Source organism: Ascaphus truei, chromosome 3 (genome assembly GCF_040206685.1).
Source record: "Ascaphus truei isolate aAscTru1 chromosome 3, aAscTru1.hap1, whole genome shotgun sequence".
NCBI classification, from domain to species: Eukaryota; Metazoa; Chordata; class Amphibia; order Anura; family Ascaphidae; genus Ascaphus; species Ascaphus truei.
The window spans coordinates 57538382-57553964 of NC_134485.1; the positions used below are offsets into that span (position 1 = coordinate 57538382).

Genomic DNA, 15583 nt, shown 5'->3' on the forward strand with positions numbered 1-15583 from the left:
CAATCCGTCTACGGATTTTACACCGCGGAACGGATTTTGAATGGAAAGCTCATGAAATCCCGCAAAATGGATTTTGAAAGTTTCGCCCGTCTCTACTCTGCGGTAATAAACTTCACAGTATGATCTATGCGAACCCGAGATATGGTTTCAGATTGACAGAAACTGACTTAACTTTGGGCTATTGCATGTAATGATGGCCTGCTCTACACTGCTATGAAAAAACAATAAATCGTGTGTCATACTGTACAGCAATTTCATAGCAATCGCCCACATTAGCATAAAACACTTTGAAGGAATTATCTTACCACCAAATCCAGGTCTCATAGCAAAATCATGGTCTTCTATGCGCAGAAGCTGTTCAGATTTTAGCTCACGAACTTTGGTGCTATCGATTCTCCTCATTTTACTGTAGAATAAAAGAAAGGTTCAGTTACTGAGATTTTGAAATGTAAGTTACTTACACAGTATTTCCCTTCTTCATACACAGATTGCCGTGTTCATAGAGCTGTACAATATAACATACTGGAGAAAATTAGCCATATAAGAACGAGTTGTTATCCTTCCAGAATCTGCTGGGTCTCAGTTGTTGATTAGACCAGGGGGGCGCAAACTTTTTTCCCTGCGCCCCCCTGCCAGCTGTCCCCTCATTCCCGCGCCCCCCCCAACCCCAACTTACCCGCGCTCCGGCGTAATGACGTCACGTTGCCATAGCAACGTGGCGTCACATGACCTCGCAGCGTCATTTTGACGCCGCGTTGCCATGGCGACGCAGGGAGGAAGCCGCCGAAGCCACGGTAAGTAAGGTTTACAGAGGCCCTGCAGCTCCCCCGGCACTTAATTTAAGTGCCTTCGGGAAGCGCGCGGGGCCTCTGTAAACCCCGCGCCCCCCGTCGGCAGTGTCGCGCCCCCCCTGGGGTACGCGCCCCACAGTTTGCGCACCGCTGGATTAGACTACAGGATTCTTTATTCTTGTATGTTTTATATGTCCTTAAAAGTTTACTCGGACACAAAGACATTGGAGTCTTTGGGGGTTATTCATTAAACGGTGATAGTGTTGATCGGGGTGCTCTCCAATTTACTTCAATGGGCGTTGCAATACGAGAGAGCCCCAACCAGCAATATCACAGTTTCATTAAAATAATTCAATGCAAAGAAAAGTTGCATGGAACGCAGCAATGGTTTTCTTTATCTCCCTTGCAACTGCATGGAATATAAGAAACTTTGTAGCTATGTAGTGAAGATCACTAACTTCTCAGATGAGATAAAAAGAGGTACAGAATTTAATATGTCCATTTATAAATGGGATGTTCTTACTTCTTCTTAAACTCCTCGTTTTGAAAACCTAACCTAATCTAATAAAGTGGGGCTTTCCCATACCCTAAACTAGAGGTGTGCAAACTGCCCCTGTGCTCGCGTCCCCCTCCTTACCATGTCTCCGGCGTCAAATGACGCCATGACATCACATTGTCATGGAAACGTGACATCACATGACCCCACACCGTCATTTGAGGTAAGTGAAATTACAGTGGCCTCACGCGATCCCCCGGCATTTAATTTAAATGCCTTTGGGAAGAGCGTGGGGCCTCTGCAACTACTGCACCCCAACCTGAAAAATCTTGTGCCTCCCAGTTTGCGCACCCCTGCCCTAAACTGTCTCATGTACCCATTGTCCATGGCACTGTGGCTTAGTTGGTTAAAGCGCCTGTCTAGGAGCGAGATCCTGGGTTCAAATCTCAGCAGTACCTTGTCTCTCTTTTAAGAATAGTGCTATTCTAGTTCAACCAATAATAATTTCTGAACTCTATTTCTAATACATATTTATTTATTATGTCTAACATCTCTAAAGATATCTCTAATTAGGGATTTTGACATCTTATCTGGTTCCTGTTTCTTTGACCTATGCTCCCCTCCACCTGGCTGCCTGGCTGCTCGGGACTATCACTTGCTTTAATACCAATACGGAGATGCACACATTCTTCTGGGACTTCAGATCTTCCCTAAGTGCTGTGAGTAGTCATTTTTTTTCAACACTGTTACTATCATAGGGGGCTATCTATAATTTTAGCCTTAGGAGAGAGTGAAGTGGGGAGGATCCGCTCTTAATTGGGATCCATTCATTCATCCGCCACTCGTGCAAGCTCCTTTACCCTCATATTTGTGTTACAATGATTCTACCCCGACTGGATTGCTAAGAGACTTATTTTGTCGTCAAAGGGGTTTTGTTCATTACATAATTTGTCACCCAACATGACACTCACTAAAGCACTATAAATGGTTATGATCTAATTCCTGCATTATACTATCAAGCTGACTGTCCTGGAACAGGATTATACATTTTCTCTGTTCTCACACTGCCAGTTCTCCCCAGAGAAAGTTACATGTTTTTTCCCCTTGCTCTGATGCAGCCAGAGCTGTGTAAACTACTACATTATTGTTACATATCCCCTCTTTACACAGCCAGTAGTTGGTTGCCCTGGCAACCTCACAACCCTCATAGCCATAAGGTTGGGTTAGCCCAGGTCCCCTGCCCCTTTCTGTTTTATAGATTGGTCCTTAGCCTGTTCCTGTCTGTCTCAGGAAAGTATTCCTTTTCCTAACAAGCTGCCTAAGTGAGTACACTCTCCCCTCCATATATCTCCCTGCAAAGTCAATCCTTTTTTACCTTCCTCTCTGTGAAGCACTCTCCCACAGCAGAACACCTTCCCATCATAGGTCATTCTCAAGACAAGAGAAATCGGCCAATTATATCCTTGTACAAGTACCTTTATTTCTGTTAACTCCCTCAATAAAGTTGAAGAAAATAGAAGGACTTTGTATACTTTAAAAGGGGGACGGGTTAAGCTATCTGGTCTTACTCACATGCCACGCATGGCGCTGGATCCAGAATACTGACGGCTTATACTTGGATTTCATTTAATAACCTGTTGCTGCAGGCTGTGTAGCACTAGTTTGAAACTGTTGTCTCATTATCTTTTTGCTCATTTACCCATTACACTTTTCATAGGTTGACCAATACATTTGTGACGTTGCTCGTCTCCAATCAGGAAGCAGACTCACAGGGCTGAGGTAGGAATACAGAATAAGCGACCAGACCCCAGGGACAGAGTCCTGTTAGAGTCTCCAAAGTCTGTAGGCAGGCAGAGGTCAGGGCTGGCGGCAGTGGTACAAAGTCCAGTAAACAGGCAGAGGTCAGGGCTGGTGCAAAGTCTAGTAAACAAGCAGAGGTCAGGGCTGGCGGCAGTGCTGCAAAGTCCAGTAAACAGGCAAAAGGTCAGGGCAGGCAGAAAGCAGCGAGGTCAGGGTCACGGACCAGGGTCAGCAACAGGGGAATCCAAACAGACAAAAGGGTAAGGCGTGACAGTGTAGACAACAGGAACCACAAACGTAAGAACCGCGCTCGGCGACTCCCACTAGGAACTACAGCCTTATATAGTAGGCTGCCAGTACACAAAATGGCCACATTGAGCAGAAAGGGCTGGCAACCTGGAAAACCCGAACTGCAGCAAAACCCGACACGGATCGAGCAGAATCCTTACAACCATGAACTTTTTTTTTTTTAAGCATATTTCTGTATAGCGCTGCTAGTTTTACGTAGCGCTTTACAGAGACATTTTACAGGCACAGGTCCCTGCCCTGTGGAGCTTACAATCTATGTTTTTGGTACCTGTGGCACAGGGAGATAACGTGACTTGCCCAAGGTCACAAGAAGACGACACCGGGAATTGTAAAGTAAACAATATAATAGGAAACTATCACCAAAATTGAACATGCTGTGAAGTCGTCTTCCATGTGCTAAAGAAGAGTCCCACTTAATTTACATTTCTATTCAATAGGAGCCCAAGAATCAAATTCAAGCAAGGAAAGACACAGATATATCATTTCCAGTTCTGGACTCTGCTTCAGTTTTCCCTCGTGATTAAACCTACACGTTATAACTCTGTTTTGGAATATCTTGAAAGCTACAAAACCTAGTGACGTACTTTTTGCAAACGGAACTAAATCTGAACATACGCTATAAACTCATATTTACAAACCGAACGGAAAAATGTAATTAAATTTTTTTTGTGTTTTGCCAAAATTCATTCTCAATTACTCCTATTTATTTATCTCCCTAATTTATTAGGAGGGAAGTTTGAGGGGATATATGTACAAATGGAGAAACTACTAAACTGTACTGTTCCTTCTTCCTACTCCCTTCCTTGTTCCTCCTCTCTCGCAACTTCCTGGTCACAGCAGTGTCAAGCTGTGTTTAAACGACCTGCTTTTCCAGTAGGCAGAGAAAGAGAGACTAGGAAAACAAGACTTTAGGCTATGAGTAAACTGTTACCAACAGGGTGAAGAAGTCTGTGCACAGGACTCCAGTGAACTAGGACGTTTTGAAAACAGAATGCTTTATGCTGTGGGACCCCAGCTCCAAGGTATTAATTCAGTTAAATTCTGGGCGGGTGACTGGACCAGCCAATAGGTTAGTTAGCTCTCCTACTTTAATAGTGATGTCTTCTCACTGACACCCGTTTGTGCCACATCGATATACTGTACCATGATATTGTCATCTAAACCAGGAATTACGGTAACAATTAAACCATAATACTTCCTGAAGCGAAAAGAGTGGAAGTTAAAAACAAATGCTAGAGTTGGGAGTCATTGAGGAACCCCACAGTGAGTGGTGCAGTGTCATAGTAATGGTTCCAAAACTTTTCTGGTACACGATGGTACTGTTAGGTTCTACAACGATTTCACGAAATGAAACAAAGTATCTCCGATTGATGCTTACCCGATCCCTAGTGTAGCTGAATTGATAGACTAACTAGGGAAAGCCTTCATCGATTCCTTTACACCTGAGAGAAGTTCAGAGCACCAACAAGGAGGGCACCTTGTATATGTGTAACGGGTATTCCCACCCAATCGCATATAGAGTGTATGTGAGGGGGAACCTATATGTTACCAGGTGTGGTGCAGTATACCTGTCAGGCTCACAGGAGGTCCGAGCCTCCGTTAGTGAGAGCCTGGGGTGAATCCTCTGGAACGTTTCTTGTCAGCGCCTCCACCTATGTGAGCTTCTAGGAGTGTAGAGTGGCCCTCACATAGGAACATCCATAAAGTAACCAGCCCACACCAAAGGTTATGGCTAAAAGGGTTTACTATATGGCAAATAACACAACACAACATACTTCAACAATATGACATTGACAGTGTCCCTCTATAACACTAATAGGCACAACTACCCGGTCACCACGCAGGGCTTTGTACCCCACACGTTGTATCAATAGTCCCAAATGTCCCACAATACCCCAAGTGAGTGACTGTTGGTAAAGTTGGTGCACTTATAGATACCTGCCCGGGCACACATCTGTGCCCGGGTGTAAAGCTCTTCAAAAAGAGTCTGATGCAGGAACAGAAATCCGCCTCCGCGTGAGGAGTCTCCCTCGTGGAGCGTCTCACCCACAGAATGTCTCTTGTAGTAGAGCCTGTCTGAGCCCAGACGCAGGCAGCGATTGCGTGCAACTGGCACCGGTGATATCACATAGAACTGGGTACTATAGAAAGCAAACCCCCCCTTGCACTGAAAGGGGCCTTTCCTGAAACTGCCAAACTAACTGATGTGGCTGCACTGCAAGCCACACTGTCTCTTCTTGTCAGAGCACACAGCACTGCAGCTGTGTCAGTGACAAGACTCAGACTCAGATAAGGGCAGGGTCCCTACCTAAGGGGCCTTCCCTATGAACTTACCCACTAACCTAGTGGGGAGTGGGGCCTACCTTGGCCTGGGGTGTCTGGGGCCTAGTACAGCAGAGCACTGCAGCTGTGTACACTACCTTCCCCAATCGCTTCCTGGATCCAACTGACAAAACCCTGTCTGCACACAACATTGTATCTTCTTTGCTGCAGGAGAAGCTGCCAGCTCTATTGGCTTCAATGTTGCCTGTGACCAGGGTGAAAGTGCAGTCCCCAGAGGCTGCTGGGAATTGTAGTTCTTGGTACAGCTCTTTCCTATGGGGACCGCGTGCGCGATCTTTACTGCGCATGTCTGAAGCTGTAATGGCCGCCGCTACTCTTAACTGAGCATGCACAACTTCCAAGAGCTCTTGCACACATGTAATGGCCACCTCTATGCTTGCCAACCTCTGTGCATTGCACGGCACAGGCGTGAACTCCCGCGCCAACCTCAACATGGCCACCGCGATTGCTCTGCTTACGCGCAAGCCTCCGCACATGCGCGAACACATTAAACATGGCGGCGTCCTGCCACAGCTGCCACCGGGAGCCCCCGGGAATGCGCTTGCCCCCGGGAACGTGCTCGCCCCCGCAGCAGCACACACGCAAGGGGGAAAGAAACCTGCAGACAGGGGGACAAGAGGGACCCTGGCTACATATGTATATGTGTGTGTGTGTTTGTGTGTGTGTGTGTGTATGTATATATATATATATATATATATATATATATATATATATATATACACACACACATATAATAATATATATATATAATATATATATATACAGTCGTCGACAAATCACCAAAAAATCTACTCGCCGAACAAAAAAATCTACTCGCCACCTAGTACCACACGTATGCTGCTTGGGCCAATAGGAGCTCGCCACGATGTTAAATCCACTCGCCTGGGGCGTGCAAATGTATAGGTTTGTCGAACACTATATATATATATATATATATATATATATATATATATATATATAATATTTATATACACGAAGAGTTAAAATATATAAAGTATGTACATATTGTATACTGCCTATATACATACCGTCCGATCTCGCTGCTTAACACTGATCTTAAAATGTATACCAAGATACCAGAGAGGATTAATTTCCGAGATTTACAGGGAGATGGAGTCGACACAATCCCCCCACCCCCCCGTCCCATACCTACATGCAAAAATGGAATGCTGATCTTAACCTACAAAAGGACTGGGAGGATGTCTGGGAATCAGCTACCAAAACTTCGATTTGTACCATAATAAAAGAAAATGTGCTGGAGGGGATGTGGTCAAAAGGGAGACATGGCCCACATTTGGTGGTCATGTCCGGAGATCCAGAGGTTCTGGACCAGAGTTCAGAAACTTCGCCATGAAACCCTAGGGCTGGAAGTCCCCTTGGACCCTCTGACCTATGTGCTGGGAAAATCAATAGAAGACCCCCCTTCTCCCTTTTTGGAAATAAAAGCACCCTCCAAAAGAACAGTTGTTAATAGAATAAACACGGTCATGAGCATGGAAAGGCTCACAGCCATGTTAAAGCAGAAGATGCCCCAATTTGGCACCTATTCTTTATTACTTGTTCTCCTTTTTCTAATTATATTTTTTTCTAGAATAATATTGTGTTTTACATATGTCCTTTAAATCATATCTATTGTGTCTAGGAGTTTGATATGATATACAATTTATATGCCATCTTATGATATTCAAATTAACAAATCAATGAGTTAAATATATATTGAATATTCACTATAGACTTGGACATGTGTATGTTTATGTTTCCACAGATGATATATATGTGTTATTGATATTTTTTGTATGTGATTGGTCTTTTTTATTACTTTTTTATCTGTTTATTTACTCTTTGTGGATCCCTTCCCTCTGAGCATTATGCCCCTTTCCTGTGTTTCATTTCACAGGGAATTTGTGTCCTGGGGGTTTGTGTTTACCTGGACACAGGTAGGCGGTGCTTTTGAGGGTGTAGACCATATAAGAGTCTGACTAAGACCATTGAAACTACTCTTTGATAAAGTGCACCATGCGAGAAACGCGTTAGAGGTTTCTCTTTTTAATTAGTTATGTCCCAATAAATAATTTGTTATTTTTTCTATTAGCCTCCAGTTCTCGTTTTTTCATAGTTGTGCTCCAAGTTTTTTCCCTCCTGCTTACCCAATTTAACAAAACCTGGGAACCATGGCCTGGCATCGGGGGCCCACCTCTCTTACAAATCCTGGCCCTAAATTGAGACTCACCTGGCTGGATGGGAACGGAGACGCCCAAATTCTCACCTTCCATCAGTCCCCCCCCATCCCATGCCTCCCCCTCACCCCCCCACCCATCTCTCTTTGTCTTTCCCACCTCTCTCCCTTCCTTTGTCTACCTTTCAACCTACCTCTAAAAATAGAAAATGGTTTATTGGATTTGACTTGTACAACCAGCAGTCATGTGCCTATGACTTCACTGTTAATTTTACAATGTTACCATTTTCTGTATTTCTGCTACAAGTCTCCAATAAAGGGAAAGTTTGTTAAAAAAAAAATGTATAGCAAGATACTGGCAAATAGGCTAAACCCAATTCTGCCCAGTTTACTTCATACAGATCAAGTGGGATTTGTGTCGGGGAGACAGGCCTCTGATAATACTCGAAAGATTATAGATATTATTGACCATGTTCATCTCACCGACACTAAAGCTATCCTATTTAGCCTTGATGCTGAAAAAGCATTCCTGGACAGAGCAATGCAGAGGTTTGGGTTCACGGCCCCTTCCTAGAGGGGGTTAGAGCTTTATATCGGAATCCCACAGCCCTGGTTAAACTTCCAGGAAACAATTTAGATTTGATTGAGATCGAGAACGGAACTAGACAGGGATGCCCAGTGTCCCCCCTCCTCTTCACACTATCAATCGAGCCACTTGCCTCAAGAGATTGATGATATCGGGATTATATAAATATTCGGGGTATCACAATTGGTGATGTAAATTATAACATTTCACTATTCACTATTCACTGACGATATAATACTATCCTTAGCCAGCCCCCAAATATCCCTACCAAACCTTCAATATCTCCTAACAGAATTTGGCAACATTTTGGGTTACAAAATTAATAATGACAAATCAGAGGCATTAAACTTATCCCTTTCAGCCAAGAAATTAAACTATTACAACTGAATTTCAATTACAAGTGGAGTTCCTCCCATATTAAATATTTATGAGTTAATATTGCAAAATCCCCTTGTGCCTTATATCACTGCAACTAGCCCCCCTGTTTGGCAAGATCAAAAAGGACCTCCACACTTGGGGTGTTCCAGATATCATGGATTGGGAGAATAGCCTCGGTAAAGATGAATATTCTGCCTAGACTGCTTTATTATTTCCAAACACTCCCAATCCAGATACCAGGACATGAACTAAAGGACCTACACTGTAGGATCTTTCAATTTATTTGGCACGAAAAAAGACCAAGTACGGCCAGGTCGGTTATGCTAGCCTCGAGGACGAGGGTGGGCATGGGGGTTCCGGATGTGTTGAGATACTATCAGGCAGCAAGCTTAAGCAGGTGGTGATCTGGAATGCAGACCTGGATCTGTTTTGTTGGCTTGCTATTGAGTCCCAATACGCTGGGACCTCCTCTCTGCTGGTTTTTTTCAGGTCGGCAACGATCCGGGAACCTAGTGCCAGGGTGTTTAAGACGGGGTCGATGAGGTGCACATGGAATATTTGGAATAAAACCAAAACAAAATATAAACTTACGTCCTCCCCATCACAACTATCCCCTATTTTTGATAACCCGAATTTCCCGCCTGGGTGCGAATCGGGACAATTCGACCAATTCCAAACCAAAAATATTAAGATAATAGCGGACTTTGTCACAAAAGGAAAAAATTCTCACCTTCCAGGAACTCTGTCTCAAATACGAGGCCCCAAACCTTCACATGTTTAAATTTCTCCAAATCCGACACTATCTCCATACAATCTTCCAGACTCTCATCTTCCCTGAATTCACAAACTTTGAGTTTCTTTGTAGGAGAGGTATCTATCAAAAGGGATTGATCTCAGGGATATATGTGGGGATGGAGTCATCAATAAATACCCCAGATCATAATTATATGGCCAAATGGGCCGAAGAACTCAACCTAGAAATAGATAGGGTTGACTGGGAGGATATTTGGGAATCAGCAGCAAAAACCACCAAAAATACAAAATTAAATGAAACCAATCACAACAATTAAATAAACCAATCACCAAAAATAAACAACAGTAAAAACATAAACAGCAAAAAACAACCAGAATTAAAAATAAAATCAATAAAAATAAACCTGAAATATAATAACCAAACACCAAAACTAAACCTGAATTAAAACAAGCAAACACAAAAAAATACCAAAATTAAAACAAGCAAATACCAAAAATAAACGAGAATTAAAAAACAATCAACAAAAAACACAACAATTATACAAACCAATCAATAAAAACACATATAAAAAACAGCATTTGCCAAAAAATGCTTTGCTGGTCATTGTATTTATCTATAGCCCTAAAGGGGCATAGATAAAGACATTTGCAGTCAATGGGCAAGCAAAAAAATAAAAATGTAAAAGTAAGGGGTCCCCAAGGCTGAAATTAATGCGATTCAGCTCAGGAGACCCCCTGCTCACGTAAACTATTAGTAAAAATTTAATTAAAACAGCCTCATATGGCTACGGTTATGATAAATGTATTTGTTTAATTTGTTTTCATATTAGTGTACGGGAGCAGGGAGTCTTCTGAGCTGAACCTCACCGATTTCAGCCTTGGGGACCCCCTACTTCCCAAGATACTGGCCCCAGTATGGGGTGCAGGTATCCCCCTGCGGGATTTAAATCCCCTGGTCATGTGACGCAGAGGATCTTAACATTGCGGGGATACTGGCACCCCATAACGGGGCCTGTATCTCAGGAAGTAGGGGGTTCAGAGGTTGAAATAAATGCGGTTCAGCTCAAGAGACCCCCCTGCTCACGCACACTAGTTTTAAAATTACTATTGGAACTGTATGATCGCCTGTAAGAGCCGTGAATGGAGACGCAGCATCTCAATGCAGCTCTTCCAGGCTGCAGGTTCAATCAGTTGCCGATCTCTAGGATTATAGCACGATAACACTTTAAAAAAATGCAACATTGAACGACTTGTTTTTTTCTATCAAACTATAAAAAACTTGGATTTTTTTCTTAGTGAATACCGTTTTTACCAATATAGTTTATTGCGCGATAAAACAATGCAAAATCGATCGGCAATGCACTGATTTTATCACTGTTTAGTGAATAGTTCCCTATATATCCACAGTAAATAGGGTTTGTGGTCAGTCACGGGCTAGGATGGAGACTGCATAAGTTCCCATTCACAGTCAATGGGTTATGATCCCTTAATAAAAATACTGTGTTGTGTTCTTAGTTTAGGGATTAGTTGTTACAGGAATAGAATCCTGTTCTGATACACACACAGTAGCTAGAAAAAGAAACAGGTTGCTCTGCTATTTGTAACAGAGCAACTTTGAAAAGCCTGCCCAATCAGAGTGACCAATCAGAGCGTGGGAACCCTATCCAACTAGCCAATATAAACAGGGGCTCGTCTCTTGGCTAATGTCAGAGGAGGAGGCTTGTGAAGCTCGGGATGCCCCATTGGGCGGGACATATGAATTGACCAATGGGAAACGTGCCAACATTCTGCCGCTATCCCAAGTCAACCCATTGCAACCTACTGGGCAGGCTCCACTGAGTCTGGAAGACCAGAGGATCCTCCCTGCAGGGGGTCTTTGTTCTTCGGACTCAGTACTCCACCCTGCCCCTTTCACTTAGCACCCCGAAAACTCTCAACATTCCGTCTCCTCTTAGAACTACGAACTCTATGCAGACTTGCTGGCACCTTAAGCAGATGCCCTGGCTGACTGCATAGAGTCTAATAATACATGTATAAAGTACATAAAACATATTTTAATACATGGGGGACCTTGGGGAGACTCATGGCTGTAAGGAATATAGGACTGTGATATCAGGGCTCGAAAACCAGGAGTCTGGGGGACAAGGGACAGGCCGGGTGTGATTCCCTTGCATACCGGCAAATCATGGCTGCTCGCCGGGTAGAATTAAGGTACTACCGGAAGCACAGCCCCCGAACTCCTGCAAACAAAATAATTGCATTATTACCCAAATGTCCCACCTAAAATTTAAATACAGAAAGTTTCATGAGTCTGGGTTAAAGGGACAAAAGGCGGGGGGTAAGGGAGTGATCGACTAAACCATACTAAATGTGTATTAGTGTAATAATAATAATAATACAATTGATAATGAAAGGTAGGTGCAACTGTGAACTGAAGTGAATCAGAAAAAACGAGGGGTACAATGGTTTGTACACCAAAAGAAATTCACTTAAATGCACACTTACCAAAATTTAAAATCTAACCTTTAATAATCAATCCTTAAAACATATATTACCAATATATAAATGTGAAAACATATAAAAATAGATTAAATAAATATCTAGTGCAACCAAACAGTCTTAATATATGTGCTCAATGCTGGAAAGTAAAAGACTGCACGGATGCTTATCAGCCTGAGTGAGCAAGAAAGCCCACTACCACATTGATCAGCCTAATGAATAATAACCTTCATAAGGGTGGTTGGCTCAAAGTAATAAGCAGAACCTAGACTAGTACTGCAAGTCCTGCCTGGCCACTACCCTATATATATATATAGTTGGCTGATCTAATGAATGGCTGCCTAGTGCTGTATTAAAACACCCCCATGAAGGGGGCTGACATCATCAAACACGCGTCCAACGCGCGTTTCCCTCCTGCTACGGAGCTTCGTCAGGGACAAAATTTAGTCCCTGACGAAGCTCCGTAGCAGGAGGGAAACGCGCGTTGGACGCGTGTTTGATGATGTCAGCCCCCTTCATGGGGGTGTTTTAATACAGCACTAGGCAGCCATTCATTAGATCAGCCAACTATATATATATATAGGGTAGTGGCCAGGCAGGACTTGCAGTACTAGTCTAGGTTCTGCTTATTACTTTGAGCCAACCACCCTTATGAAGGTTATTATTCATTAGGCTGATCAATGTGGTAGTGGGCTTTCTTGCTCACTCAGGCTGATAAGCATCCGTGCAGTCTTTTACTTTCCAGCATTGAGCACATATATTAAGACTGTTTGGTTGCACTAGATATTTATTTAATCTATTTTTATATGTTTTCACATTTATATATTGGTAATATATGTTTTAAGGATTGATTATTAAAGGTTAGATTTTAAATTTTGGTAAGTGTGCATTTAAGTGAATTTCTTTTGGTGTACAAACCATTGTACCCCTCGTTTTTTCTGGGTTAAAGGGAACATGGAAAGTGGAAAAGCAGGGGTCACTTTAACTTTTCATGCAAATATGCCTGGCCCCTTGCTTATAGTGCTAGGTAGCTGCCAGGGACACAAGGGCAATCAGAGGGCTTAACCTTTATTATATAGCCTGGTTACCCTTGCCCATCACAGGGCAAATACTCCTTTAAAGATTAGACACATTTCCAAGAAATCGGGGCATTCTCTTTAATATTAGTTGAAATGAGTTAACATTTGGATACCTATTAAGATATATTTAAAACAAATTATACAGAGAAACTTGATTTGATAATGGTTATATATCATTGAGATCCTTACCTTAGACTTCATTATCTAGGTAACCTTTAACCCCTGTGATGTCATTAAAGGGTAACAAAAATGACAGGTTAACATGGAAAGTAGACATGTGTAACGGTATTACCAGCGCAGGCAGTGTTAGGGTTAAATCTATGGTGTGTGTGTGTGTAAGTGGCAGTGTATGTGTGGCAGTGTAGCCTGCTTCCTCTCCCTACCTACTCCAGCGCTTCTGACATGGACAGCTCTCTCTCTCTGGAGGGGGGGGGGGGCAGGGTGGTGTGTAAGTGGCTTTGTGTGTGTGTATGTAAGTGAGAGTGTGTGTATGTATGTAAGTGGGAGAGTGTGTTTAAGTGGGAGAGTGTATGCACGCAAGGGGGAGAGGGAGCATGAGGGGGGAGAGAGACGGAGGAGGGGGGAGAGAGACAGAGGCGAGGGGAGAGACTGGGGCAAGGGGAGGGGTGTGGGGGGCATCGGGAGGGGTGTGGGGGGCAACGGGAGGGGGGTGGGGAGAGACGGTGGGCGAGGGTTGGCGTTCCCCAGAATTTCAAAATCGAATTCTGGGGTTCCCTAACCTGAAAAAGTTTGAAAACCGCTGCTCTATCTGATTCCGTTCAGAGCTCACAAGGAATAACATGTGGTACTTCACCCTAGTCCTTTTGAAAACCCCATAATAGGCTTCTAGAGACTCAAACAAGTAGCCAGCGGTCTCCACATAATAATGAGGGTTTAAAAATGTTTCTAACCAGCTCTCTTCCAGATCTGACTCGCAAGCTTCAAACAGGAGACCTCGGAATCCCCCCTAACTCAGAAGACAGGTAGGGAACCCCTCCACTCGTTTGTATTTGCTGATAGTAACGCTTTAATCTTCTCTTGGGCTTGTTAAGAATCACTTATATTAGCAAACCCGTCTGCATTTGGTCAATGTGAAGACGCACAGGAGTTTCCCATGAATCAAGAATCATCGTCACTGCGGACCAGCTCACACGCACACACAGACCCACCACCACACCTCCCTGATCCTAACGTTGAGTGACAATCCAATGCATGGTTAAGCCACGGGGAGAGAAGTACATTTAAATTGGCATAAAAATGTGCTTTATAATTATATATTTTTTCAGGTGCCACCGTAGTAATTTCTGGGGCTGAACCCTAGCAAACCATTTCTGGTAAGGGAGAAAGGTATAAAGATATTATTACAGTATTATTCATTTCCACAGTAAGCTGAGCCTCAGCACATACTCTGGACCACACAGAGTAAATGTAAGTGACTGGGATAAAACAAAAAACACAAGCTTTTGTATTTGAGACACCTCAACCACTGTCCCGCACCTTGTCCCTTGATGAGTAGGTCTCTCTAAAAAAACCATCTACTGAATCTGAGACAATTTATCCTTCTGCACAAAGAAGGTGGTAAAGAAAGACTTCAAAATTAATCCTGCAAGATGTTTTGCTTCCACTTAGCTGGATAATTGACCACGACGGGCACTTAGGGTAACAGAAAACTGTCCATACTGTATGTTTGCTGCTTTCAGTGCTCTGTTGTGGACCTCTGTTTATCTCAAGGGGTCGGGATGCAGCAGTTCATGTGGTCTTTTGTAGAGCTACCTACATGGTCAAGTAGAGGGATCTGCTTCGAACAGAAACATGGGAGAATACATGCCATTAAAAAAAAGAAAGCACTATATAAATACAAAATATTGTATAATTAAACATGACTAGGTCGGTTGCCCTGCAGCTTTCTGATACTACGTGCTGAAAATATCAGTATGCAAAATAGTACAATTGTTGAAACTTGTTTAGGTCCGGTGGTAGTTTGCAGTTTGAGATTTTGCTGTGCTGAGCAGAGCGCTAAAGTCCTGTCATAATGACGGCTACCAGAAACTGTAAATATTTTAGAGTATTTGAGCATAAACAGAATATTATTATAACTGGACGCTTTTCAGCCTTAATAGATAAGATTGGATAATGTGTCACTGGGGATTTTGTTTGCCACCCCCTGGATCAATATACTGTAAGTTTTGATATAAATTATCATTCATAAATTTTAATTTAATAAAAGTATTTCTATTAGGAGAGGCTAGCTAAATTAGATTTATTAACATTAGTAAAGAGGCGTCTGTCATAAGAGAGGGGATTTGGCCAGGGATTAAAGGGGTTACACCCCATTTGGCCACCCCCTACTCTCACCTGGGAAGCAAGGGGTTA

General features: G+C 43.1%; 1 protein-coding gene across 6 annotated transcripts in view; it reads right to left on the bottom strand.

Annotated features, from left to right (window-relative positions):
* The window catches only part of GABRR3 (gamma-aminobutyric acid type A receptor subunit rho3), a 66609-nt gene that overhangs the window by 39324 nt on the left and 11702 nt on the right, over positions 1-15583 (bottom strand). For 3 of the 6 annotated variants that reach the window (XM_075594053.1, XM_075594052.1, XM_075594056.1), the window contains exon 2: positions 306-406. In XM_075594053.1, coding sequence (XP_075450168.1) covers positions 306-406 — 101 coding nt within the window. Of the gene's footprint in view, positions 1-305; positions 407-11808; positions 12105-14707; positions 14868-14890; positions 15006-15583 lie in introns of those variants that run through there. The other 3 variants (XM_075594057.1, XM_075594054.1, XM_075594055.1) reach the window with 3 other exon arrangements.